The 13533-nt window shown below is 37.2% G+C and overlaps 1 protein-coding gene across 1 annotated transcript in view; it reads right to left on the minus strand.

The window, feature by feature from the left end:
• The window catches only part of FTO (FTO alpha-ketoglutarate dependent dioxygenase), a 222272-nt gene that overhangs the window by 148285 nt on the left and 60454 nt on the right, over positions 1–13533 (minus strand). Inside the window, exon 7 of the mRNA XM_030457999.1 lies at positions 11077–11196. Coding sequence (XP_030313859.1) covers positions 11077–11196 — 120 coding nt within the window. The remainder of the gene's footprint in view (positions 1–11076; positions 11197–13533) is intronic.

A 13533-nucleotide genomic window follows, 5' to 3' on the forward strand; every position in this document is an offset into this window, starting at 1 on the left:
TGGTTCTATAGTATATTAAATGTAGCATTATTACCACACAACAGCATCAATGGAGAAATTTCTATCAAAACACAAACTTCTTAAAAAGAATGAAAAAAAAACCCAACAAAATAATACCCACAATTTTCTGTTTTGAAGGAGATACTCAACTACTTTATCTTTTGCTCTCACCACCCCCATACACTATTTTCTTCCCAAACCACATCACTCCTTTATACCTGAGTCTTCCTCATAAGTTCCTTCTCTTTCCTTCTCCCAACTTTCTCCTGCCAGCTTGTTTTCTATTCCCACTGGATGCAAAGGTCCATCCCACCTACACACCCAGCTCCAAGGTTTCCAAGTGCTACAGAACTGCTCCTAACCCCTTTTTCCCATGTTCTCCTGCCTTTTGGCACCTGCTACCACTCTTCCCTTGACCAGCTGCATCCTGGAGTCTGCTCTCTTGTTTGCTTCCCCCACAGCAAAGATCTGAACAGAAAAGTAAAAAAGTAAACACTGATATATTAGATGAACCAGAGGAGATGGGTTGTACAGCTTGCTCAGCACTTGCAGCAGGATCCCAATTCTTCTCAAAAGACATTAGACATTTTCTTGAACATGGGTTACCTCATGGAGCACATAAAGAAAACTCCTCTCATGGAAGAACAAGTCTCTTCAAATTGTTTTAATGCATCACCACGTTTTCTACTGAGACCTGGAGATCAGAGGAGAGAAGATCCAGCTCCTCACTATCACAATACACAAGATTACCTTCTAAAGGACAATAAAGAAGGTACTTTGCAGAGAATCTGGTGACAAATCTGCAATCCGGGCCAGGTGAGGTTTGAATGAACACGGACAGCTCTTCCCATGGATAAAAATGTTAAAATTGGATGGGGAAAAAGCCCACTAGAAAACCCCACAGAATCTCTCCAACCTTGTGTCATTCCACCATTACAAAATAGAGTTTCTAAATGAAATATACTTTAAGGCTGTACCATGAGAAAAAGCACAGCTTAATTAAGTTCACTAAGCTGATTAAGCCATGCTCTTTCACCTATTACAGGAAGTATTTAGCCCTGGAGCCATCCTAAAGGCACCTGGCCCAGCCTATGTCATGTTTCAGACAGATACTGTATATATTTAGTCACCACGGAAGGTGGAAAAGCAAACAGCCCATATGTCAGCATGCCAAGAAAGGAACAGAAGAAGGATCAGCTGATAAAGTAGCTGTTTACATCTCATTCCTGTCTGGAAGGTAGGTATTACAATACAAATGGAAATTAAAAGGATATTACCCTAGCACCTCAGATCTGACTGTTAGAAAATAACTGCAATGGGAACACTACAAAATCCTCAGTCACAGATTCTATTAGTGGGATTTCTATGTGTTTAGAAACAACTTGGACAAATGGGTATAAAATTTACTAGATTACAGCAGCCTTGGTTTGAAAAAAAAAAAAAAAAAGTAAGATTAATCTTTCCCCTTTGTTGTATCTAAATGTTTTAATCATCAAAAGAATTCTCTAAAACTTTCAACCTTTTAAAAATGTCTAAAAGCAGTTTCTAAAATAAAGACATAGCTAAATAGCATTATTCTTATCTTGGCTTTTGCCACTACAAGGGTTCTGCTCTGTGTCTCATAAAGATTTCTGGCAGAGTGAGAAAACCTGGTCAGTATCAGAGTCTTTCCTGGGACCTGTCTGAAGTGTCGACAAGCAGCTAAGCTGAATATTAATACACTCTCCATCATCAAAAGCTGTTGCATACCCAAAGGATGAGAAATATTTTAATCAGCTTTCAGCTTGTCTAGTAGAACTCAGTTTATTCCTTTGGGATTATACATCTACGTGCTAAATTTTTGTCTTCACGCTCTCTCTATATATATATTACTTTTGAAACTAGCAGCAAAGAGCCTAAATCTGCTGTTTTGCTGGAAAATGCTAGCTAATGCCATCATTCAATTACAATATTTTACATTTAACAAGAAAATGTAGAATAATAAAAGCAAAGTAAAAAGTTGAGAAAACAGTCATGTGTCCTGGTTTTTAACAGTAGGACAGAGGGACTTTTTTGTTTGGTTTGGTATTTTTGAAAATTTTATGAGTTTTCAAGACTGATTCAGCCATTGTCTTACCCATCATTTCCCTTCCCAAGTAGATTTCTAAGTTTTGATATTGTAAATTAACAAATACTTTAGCATAATGACCACCACTGGAACGTATGCACACGTTTTATGTGTGCCAAATATGTTCTTATAGGAAAGCCTACAAAAAAAAAATCAGTAATGGGTTAATGGTCTGAAAAGCTTTGAGTGTAAAATTGCATGGTGTAATTGCATGGTAACATCTTTCTCTACTGCCATTCCATTGAGAGCCAAAGTCAGGAACTGCAAGGTTGCATTAATGAAACCACCTCTAAGAGAAGACTTCAAAAAGTGACAACTGTTAATAATCCTCATCATGTGCATTTTTAATCCTTTTAAAAGCATTGTAGTATTTCAGACTAAGATGCAGGCAGGACTTCCACTGGCCTTTGCACTGAGCATCTACATCAAGGCAGTAGAAAATGAATTTAATGTTTCTTCAACTCTGCTTCTTTGAGAACAGATGCACCAGTACTGTACAAGCAATACCATGGTGCTCTTTCCTTTTCCCTGTAAGAGAAGACAGAAACATAAAGCCTAACTGCTGAAAGATTTTCAGCTGCTCTACCACCTCAGGGAATTCTGAGAAGTAAAACCTCTGCATACTTTGGTGCTACACAGCATAGATTGGTTTGTACAGGCTAATATAAAAATAATTTGCATCTCTATCTTCCATCAGCAACATAACAAAGCATTGTTTTGGAGCAAAGCAGTGAATTCTGTGGTCTGCTACTGCAAGTGATTTCAGCACAGACATGAATTAGAAGCATGAATTAGAAGCATGACATTGGACAGACTCAGAACAATCACTAAAGGATGACAACAAGCAAGCTTTACTCCATTGTGTGTCTGAATTACTAGAAAATTACTAGCAAAGTCACTTATCCAAACTAAGTCCCCCCCACTATCTTAAGAAAACAACTGACCTTCCAACTAGCTAGTGAAGCTTCAATCCATTAGCATGGAGCATCCAGCTTGAAGACCAAGCTAAAATAGAATTAGCAGTTTATATATGCATGCATATATAAACACAGAGAAAAATAAAATTATCATTTCAGTTTATTACACAATTATATTGATCCCCAGGCAGCTAGAAAACATGAACTGATGCACTATTCCCAGTGGGTATCAGTGCACTTAGCAGAACAGTGCATGCTAAGGATGAAGTCAGATGCATCTTGAGCACAGAGGCCACTCCTAATCACAAGCAAGGATCTGGCCTGCTCTCACCATGCCCTTAGACACCCCATTATATTACAGAAATTCAAAATGAGCCCTATGAAAAGAGATGCCATTAGTCTGATTGTGGTAAACAATCACATTCATTTACAGGAATAATTCAGAAGATTTGCAACACTTAAAGCTTGTATTAGAGTCTGCTGTGAGAATTATAGAGTTCAGATTAACTAGAAGTCCATGGAGAACTGCCAAAACCTGATGTTAACTAGAGATATTGAGAGAAGCCAGTAATTACCTTCCTCCTGCAAAACAGTAAACATTATTTTATGTCTACAGCTTCAGGATTAGTAAGCAAAAGTATGCCTAGTAAGAAATGATGTGTGTGGGGGGGGGGGGGAACAAAAGAAAAAAAAACAAGTTTCACTCAAAAGCTGGAACTGGGAACTGCCAGGGAACAACTGGGGTCAGCCAAAATGCAGTACTGCCTACTTGGAGCCCAAAATAAATAAACATAAGTTTGAAAAATCTTAAGATGTGGCACAAATTCTATGATTTGCAACAACCATGGAAGGGGGAAGGCAGAAATTTGTTCCTTCACACGTTCTCTCCCTAGGATGCTGCCAATAGCTCACTTTCAGCTACAGTAAAAATCACAGCCTCATTTTATTGATGAGGAATTTAAGATCAGGAATTGTGAGCAACCTGAAAGCAAAGCAAGACCTCAACATTTTGATCTTCACATTGATTTTCAAAACTACATGTAAGTTGCTTGTGCAAGCTAAACAAAGGGTCAGAGAAAAAATTAGCACCTAATCCACTGGATCATAACACTTCCCATGGCAAGCACTGAAGCCAACTTTTATTTCTCTATGTATTAAATAGGAGCTGTCATTTTGATCAAAGATGAAGTAACTGTTAAAAAATACATTTCAAAACCACCACTCAACCACAATCTTGTTAGGAATTAGAAGCACTAATGATCAGATAGGAAAGAAAATGCATTGATGGAGCAATGGCAGCTTTTCAGAGGATGTCACCTCCTTTGCTTAAAAAAGCATTTGCAAAGTAAACCATCTGTATTCTATTTTATAGTGGTTACATAACCACCAAAATACAACAGCACTGAAACCATGTTTAGCAATACAAGCTGTATTCTCAAAAGAAACTTTTACAGTTACAGCAATGTAGATGGTGACACTTGAGTCATACTATTTGCTTTCACTTCCATTCAAAATCACAACTTTCCCTAGTTTATAGCAATCACAGTCAAAATTATTCCTGCCAAACCACTGTAATTCATTTTCAACTCCAAAACAGGTTTTTATATCTATATAGCATGTCCACAAGCATACACACAAAAATGTACAACTTCATATACTCCAAGATCCAAATGAGAACTAGAAACCTCTTTCTTGATAGTTGATAATTAACCAAGTTTTATATAACACATAGACACAAACTTCACAAATACAGAAGAATTTTTTATTCAAAAATTATACTCTGTGTTCAAATATGGTCTTTTACTCCATTTTTCTTCTTGGAAATGGATTTCTAAGAACATAAATGGCTTTATGAAGAGTAATTGGACTAGTGAACAATAGCACAACACTCCTACTGCACTATTTCCACAGCAAATAATAAACCTAAATAAACATATTGTTGATAAAAAAAAGTATTCTGTTATTCCAGTACATGTGTATCCAAAGTTCTGGGGAAAAAACAGTGGAAACAGCACACACTTTGATACAGTATAGAGTAGACCCATTGTCCCAATTCTGCTTTCACTTGAATTTGAAAAAGCCAACACCATGTTGGAAATACCCTTCCCAGAACTGCCACTGGGTCTACAAGCATGCAGAGCAGGAACCACAATCTGAGCTTCTCCCTCTCTGTGACACACTGGGTGACTGGCACTACTAAACATCCTCTGATGGTCTCTAAACTCCATTCCCACAGTGTTCCCATTGCCCCCAGTCCTCATACCCTATAAATGCTTTTTCTTTAAATATAACTTCATGTGACTCACAAGTTAGATAATTAAGTTAATTAGAAGATCATCACAGATGAAACCCCCAATATATCTATGTATAGATTTGCATGCAGAAGCAAACAGACAGACCTGCAGTCCCAGTATGGACCAACTCTGGTAGTCTGTCCAGTCTGAGAAAACTCTTCCCTGTGATGCAGACTCCTGTTTAAGCTCCAGTGTTCAGGACTCAGGCTTAAGAGATCCATTTACAAAATACAAACACAGGACTGGGGCATAATCTATATGAACAATTTGGCTCTCTGCTGCGTGTTCCGTGCATTTATGTTTTAAATAACATAGAGCTGATCATTTTCCATGAAAGGACATGCATATGTAACACAGTCACACACATCCAATACTATATAGTGAAGAGAACAGAAAGAAGCCCCAAAAGTGTAAGAGTTCAGCACAAGAGAAAAGAATTCTCATCATGCAAAACTGAAGCTGACCAAGATACCATTCTGTGCACACACACCTACAGCCATCAGACTTGTAGGTCATCTGCAAATCCCCCAGAAGGGAACTCACTGTGCCAGCTCCCCTGCACCATCTCCAGGCACATCACTTCCACCCATGGTCTTCCCATTGCTGCCAGAAACACATCCCACTTTCCTATAGGACCCAGATTGTCCTAGACTTTCCCTGGTTTAGAGCATTTTATGTTATAGCCTTAATGTTTCCAGCATAATTCTGACAGGATGCTGTATGAGCTGGAAGTCTGCCCTTTTAACAATTCCATTTTATACCAGAAATGTTATAGTCATTCCTATCAACACAGCTTAGATCTCAACCAGCTCACAGAAGGGTTAAAAATAGAAAGTGCTATCCACTGGTTTGCTCTGATGTTCCTGTAGATATTGTCACTGGATGTATCCTCAGTAGAATTCTATTCAACACCTCTGTCTTTAAGTACAAAGCTGTAGGCTGTAGCAGCTTTAGGAAACATAAGTATCCTTTTTTCTGCTGCACAGTATCTGTGTGTGAAATTCTCTAAAGGGGTTTAAGTATTTACCCTGAACACTATCAGACAGTTTCTAAAATTTTCCTTATCCTGTTGCAAAAACACTTCAAAGAGAATCATAAACACAGCCCTTTGTGCTTTCAGCACACACTTTGTTTTGGAAGCTTAAGTCTGAATTCCCTCAGAATTGTAAATATTTTTTTTCCTGAAAGATGTGCTGCTTTTTTTTCTTTAAAGTTAGCAGTGATTCTACTACACAGAACTGAATCTTTTCTTCTATTTCTGACAGCTAAAAATATTGGGGTCAAGGAAATTAGCACCAAAAAAACCCAAAACCAAAAGAAAAAACCCAACCCCTAAACAAACAAAACAAGCAAACAAGCAAAAAGAAAAAAAAAAATTAAGAAGTCTTCAGGATCAGGTTTTGCTGTTGTTGTTGCTAAAGATAAAGTGTACATTACCAGAAACATGACTCCTAGTGAAGAGAAAATATAAGATGTAAAAAAAATACATTTAATTAAAGAGTCTGACCTAAACAGATAAGAGGAGCCCCAAGAGACAGGAAATATGGTTAAAATTTGGGTCTTTGAGCTGCCATGATGTGCCTGTATTAGTCAAATACACTCACCCAGCACAGCATGCCCTCCCAATAAAGAGGGTGACAGTAAGCACAAAGGGAAAGCTAAACAAGTGATCAAAAATCAAGTTGGTTAGCTCTGGTTAACTGGTTAAAATGCCAACCTCTACCAAAGCTGAGAGGATTCCTTTTAAAAGCATATTTTATCCTATAGCTTTACATGGTTATTCTGGAATTGAAATGCTCTGACTTAAATACATGTTATAAACCCTTCTTTTAATTTGGAAAAAAATATAAAATATGGCCCTAGGCTGAGACTTTGTAGCTCAAGTTTCAGCCTAGATTCAATTCTGTCTCTGACAATAGTAGCTTATAGAAGAAACTATGACATACTTGATACATAGCAATGGTAGTAAATAAATAGACTTCAAAAAGGATAGAAAAACAATTTTACAAGATAATAGCCTTGCTCTCTGATTTCAGTTTGGTTACATAAGCTGATAAAAACATGCCAGTGAGAAGAAGAGTAATAACAATGACTAGTCAATTGTAAAAGACCAGTAAATTACCAGTTTTTAAAAAAGTTTAATGAATGAAGACAAGTTTTGCAGCAGGATATAATTTGCTCAAAATGACATTCTGCTCACTGTAACTACATGGAGTGTGAGCACTTGTGCTTTTACACTACATTTATAAATTAAAGGTGTGCTGTGTTTCATTTTCACTGCTAGGTGTATCTTAAAACACCAAAAAGTAAAACAGTGCAACAATTCCTTGTGTCTCAGTTGTACCATTAAATCACTTCTTCAAGATCTTCCATTCTTTCCAGTAGACCCTCTAGCGAAGGCAAACATTTATGCTGTTAAATATAACTCTCAACCAGCCATATTTTCTCTACGTTTTAGTTCCACATTTTTTTTCATATTGCCAAATTCCTGCATAAATAGGTGGGATTAAATGGAAGGTAGCCTACCTTACATAATTATATATGTTGTGATTTTTATATTGCAATGAAACTGATACATTTTAATAATCCCAGTCTTGGCTCTTACCTGCTAAAGTCAATAAAAGTTATTAAGGCCAACTGCCATATAAATACATTGCTATGTTGCTAAATGGACTGTCAAAGCAGGAAATACAATTCACACCATACAGCACTAGTAAGGTCTTCATTTATTTTATTATTTCTTTTAAAAGGAACACTAGATACATTAAAAAAGTCTTTAAAGCCTCAATATTTAAGTATGAGTATGTATGTTTACTTTTCATGCCAGAAAGAAAAAAACATTTAATTGCTCTCCATTTTCCTTATTCCAATGCGAATCACTGTAAAACCAAAATAAACAAAAAAAGACTGAGGGTTTTTCTGCACTTCTTGCAGATTTGGCATGGTGTTAGAAGATTTTCCTAGCTAAAATAAATGTCAGATCTCAAGGTTTGCATGATATCAGACCCTGAGAGACAAATTGTCTCCCTGCTGCATCTCAGAACAGATACAGCAAGACTTCCTCACATCACATGAGACTTCAGCTTTTCAGACTCCTCTTTACCCAGAAAGCAAAGCTTGTACAGCCTTTTTTCAAATGGTAACTCTCCCTTTGAATTCGGGAAGCATTTATCCTGATGTTGCAGATGATAACGTGTTAATCTCGGATGACTTTTATGAGGGGGAAAAAAAAAAACCAACCCAACCTCAAACATTTGAATAGCCTTCATTTTTTTCAAGGAGGGGGTAGAGGAGAAGATTGGTTAAACTGCTCTGAATTTAATGGTTCATAAATTCACGGGGTAATATTGTGGGAAATGTGATGTTTTATCAGAATGTCATTCAAATGAAAGGTTTAACATTTACATCACAAGAGCGAGCTCTAAGTAAAACTATCCTCAGGGAAAGAAATGCCAGGAATAAACATTATGATAAAATTCTGTGATTGCTACAATGTACAAAAATATTGAATAAAGCCCAAAGGGATGAAGACACTGGGTTAAACTTCCTGCACTGTCATACCCTGCCCTGACATTGGAGTAATTACAATTCTGAGAATCAAAAATTATTTTGGAAATCTTCTTTTAGCCTTTAGAACTGCTTCACTAAACAAGAAGAAGAGGCACAAAGCACACAGGGACCACAAGACTGACTTGTGTATCACTCCAGACAAATACATTAAAAAAATCAAGAAATCAGCTAACACACCAAAGCAAGAAAAATGCATTGCTTAAGTGTTTTCTTTAAAAAAATAGTTCCCTTTAGGCAACAATATTCATCTAAGATCAGCAATTCTAGGACCTTTTTACTTTTAGAATTCTGACATCTTTTTTATTTAAGAAGAATCAACAACTAAAATAATAAATCTGGAAAAAAACCCAAACCACTAGTAGACTACTGGGTACCTTCAGAAATACCTTTTTGATTTAACTTAATGCTGTGGAGGCTAAGCATGCACCAAAAACACTGCAGTTTTTATGTTAAATTGCTGTTGAATTTGTTAACCCACAATTGATTTCCTGTGTTATGGAATCTCGAAGATTACAGCTAACTTGAAGTAACAAGGATAATTCTTGATGTTAATGCTACATTTCTATGTATTTTTATGAAGTCGGTGACTGCTGTTGCAGTGAAACTACGGCTCAACATTGCCCCCTACTGTCACTTTGTGAAACACTAAAGGACAAAATGTAGATGAAATCCCAAAAACACCCCACCCCACCTCCAAATCCCAACTACAGTAAGCATCGAATTTACTTAGACTCAACAAAACAGACATTCTCAATTAAAATTCTCTTCTGTCTCCTTCAATCGCTGAAATTAATTGTGATTAATATGTTATAAGTCATAAAACATTAAAAGCCATTTTTAAAGTTTAAATTAGAAGCAGCTTCTGTCTTGGCCCAACCTTCAGTTTGCTGATAAATATCATCCTGAGGCCTGTTGAAAGGAGATACACTGACGCCACCATGGTTCTAATTAGAGACACATGGCAGTGTCACACCAATTGCAGAAAACCTAACCCTGGAGGACTCCTGAGCTTGCTGTTTTCCCATGTTCTCAAAATACAATGGATATAAAATAACAATCAAACATTCTTGTCTCTACCTCATCTAAGCCTGCGTTACAAGAGAGAAAGCTGTCATTTGAAAGAAAAACAAACCAGAAGATTGTTTTCAAATTAGAAAGGTCATTCAAGAATGTGAGCACATGACACAAAAATGAGGAAAATCCCCCACAAAAACAAGTTATAAACGATTTCCTTTTGTCAGAAAGTTGAAATGTTCACCGATTCCTTACAGCAACTGATGTCACAAAGCAATTTTCCACTTTTCCACACTTATTTCCCAAGCCTGAAACCAGCCATTGCTGGAAAAGCTTGCATTATGTTTGAGCAGGTTAGTGAGCCACATTTCCCTCAAAACTCAAAAGCCTACTCGTTTCACCCTATCTCCAGAGATTCAAAACCATTTCTCACTACACATCATATTCAGCATCCTTTCTTTCCCCAGGCAAATTGAGGCTTATGCTTGCCCAGCAGAAATGACTGAGAAGCAGCTTCTGATGCAGACACATGGATACAAGCAAGACATGTTCATCAATACAGCTCCTCCCCGCTACAAATCTAAAAGCAGGGATGCTGGTAAATGCATTGAATACCTACACCAAGGGAGCCTCCCAACTGAGTCTCTACTTGGACAGCAGCAGCCAGGAGGCCAAGAGTACTTTTCCACCAAGTCTGTTTTCATGAAAAGCAGGGATATACTTGCAACTCTACAGGAAGCAGCAGCACTGCTGCAGTCACTCAAGAAACTAACCTAGCTGTGGTGTAAGTGTGCAAGTGCATTCACTGGTGCTGTCACTGGCAGAGCTGTCTGTCTTGAAGGTGTTCTGAAAATGCTGACAATGCAGTTTCATCTACCAAATGGCATGATGTAATATACAATGGTCATCTTGTGAGGCTCTCAAGCTTCAAAAACAAAGTCAGGGAATAACTAAAATCACCTCCTGGTTTTTTGGATCTTATTTTGCTTGCGTTTCTTCTAGCTACTGAAGGGGGGAAAAGTAAGAGGAGACAGTGGAAGGCTGACATTGATTCTGCTTTTCATATGTTCTGAATAAAGCTTAAATCCTGTTACTACAGTACAATTAAAAACATAATTGTGAGTGCTCTCAGATTTAAGCTCTAGAGGCTTTAGACTATAAAACTAGTACTTACCATAATCTCCATTTTTCTCCAAAATTCTTCCAACTTAGCCATAGGATTAAGCCACCAATCAGTGCACTTCAAATACCGCTTGCCTTGAAACCAAAACTGCCTGAGCCACTCAAATTCAACCTGTAAGATAAAAACATATGGCAGCATAAACCTCTCTGTTCAACATTTGGGGCAGGAATGATGTAATGCATGAATCCAGCTCTACCTGAACAATTTCATAGAAAAGGAGAAAGTTACCAAAGTAGTCATTTCTAAACAATATCCAGTTTTTATTTTATTGCTATACCATGTGAATTTGTAATCTGAGCTACTGCCTTCAAACTTAGAGATGCAACTTGTTCTTTATGTGTGGTACATGCCCAAAGAACATTACAAGTTCAGGTTTACTCACAATTCAGTCACATATGTCTCATCCATGACTTTTTTTGATTAACTGTGTGGGTTTGAAAATATTTCAGTCATTGAAAAAACTCACAGCAATAAAATAACAAGAACATGGCAGAGTCCCTATGGAATGAAAGCATTACCATGAAATATAGCTTCTCATACTTGATCAAACAATCTGGTTACCAGCTAGGCTACCAATAACATTGGGATCTCAACAGAAGATACACAAGTGCTCTGCTAAGGCTGCTCCCCCAGACCTCTGTTCTCTGCTCTCTGCTGTTCTGCCCCTCCAGCAAAACCCTCTGACAAAGAGCAGTGCCCATGCACCCAGGGCTCAAAAGGCTTTTCAGGGCATCTGAAATGAGACCTCAATAGTTTTTCTGTTACAAACCTTATGTTGAAACTGTGCTTTAAAATGAAGACAAATCCCTCACTGAGCCAATAAAAACTCCATCAGGAGCAAACTAATACCTTTATGTAGAGTATGAAACACAGCAAATGATGCAATACTTCACTTGTTGGTGTTGCAAAAAAGAAAAAAAAATCATATATGGATGGCCCATCAACTTTAAGACATGAGAACTATTAGGTTACTCAAATGTAACAAATATGTAACTCATCAAATATCCTTTGAGCAAAATAATTCAATTTATCCTAATTACTACTAAGCCTATTCTCCTTTACTAGTAGTCCATAGTTCTGGTCTTTAAGATTCTGTATCTATCTTTGTTGTGGAAATTATGTTTCACACCAAATTCAAAGCTTCTTTAATCATTATTTGTACCACAGAAAAGTTTTTGTTTATCCCTGCTCAGCTATGAAGGTGGCTGAGACAAAGACAATCTTCCAAGGTGAAAGAATAAAGAAAACTTCCCAAAGCTGTCATCTAACACTTTACTTCCTCCAAGGGTGAACAGAATGGCTACAGAAATGTCAAAGTGTTTCAGTCAACATTAACTAAACTTTTGGTCAGTATGTGTTAAAAATTACAATGGAAGAAACTTAAATTTTAATGTATAAAAAGAAGACTAAAACAACTTTCTTGATAAAATAAAACAAAATTTTAGTTAGCAGGTTTCGATCTAAAAATACCTTCAAAAAACCTGTTAACCTAGTGACTTCTTAGCACAGAAGTTTGATGATATCCTCCCTAAAAAACCCAAAAAGCTGAAGGAAAGCTCACTTCCTCTACAGTATGAATGAGATAGCTAGCATCAAGTTATGCTTTGTTAAAAAAATCATTATACAGAGTTTTGGAAGGGCTGAGCATAATGATAGTGCAAGTAGTTTTAAGCTCTCAGTACTTTTTTCCTCCCCCACTTCTTTTTGGTTTTGCTGGTCTCTACCACAAGAGAGCTGCAACACATGATGCCTGGCAAACATGCTTCGTAGAATGAAGCACATTAGGCCAGTGAAAAGATTTAAAAAAACCAAAATCAGTGTTACAATCTGGCTCATCAGAACAAGAATTCATTTCAGTCAATCTGATTTTTGATTAGCCACACTGACTTGTGACATTTCAGTTTAATTCAAGTATGGCAACTTGGCCAAATTTTCAATGTACTTTAATCCTCCACAGAACATACAACTTCACACAGATGAGGAGCTGCTTTTTAGCAAGAACAGGTGAAGTCAGGCAACAGACTGGTTCATTTTCTGCAGGATTAGCTGCTCTCATCAGAGGCCAGTGTACCAAATGCAACATGAGGATGTTTAATGATGGGGACTGCCATTTAACAGAGCTCTGAAACTCAGGTTTATCTCACGACATCTCAATCTAACTTTGAACTGAAGAAATGGGGGTTGCAGAGAAAAACACTCACCCACCCAAACTTAGCCATCAAGCTCCTTCACAGGTAACTGCACAGGAAAGAAATGATTCTCAGCAAAAGCATCAACTTGTGAGGCAATGGTGACATGATTTCTCCATCACTCTATCCTTATTCTAGATCTATACAAACCTAAATATTTAGTTCTGCAAAAAATCTCCAGAGATTCCAGTTATGCTGTTTGTTTGGTATTTTTAATTAACACTTTTTACACCACACCCATTACAAATTACCCAAACAT

Source organism: Calypte anna, chromosome 11, assembly GCF_003957555.1.
Source record: "Calypte anna isolate BGI_N300 chromosome 11, bCalAnn1_v1.p, whole genome shotgun sequence".
NCBI lineage: Eukaryota > Metazoa > Chordata > Aves > Apodiformes > Trochilidae > Calypte > Calypte anna.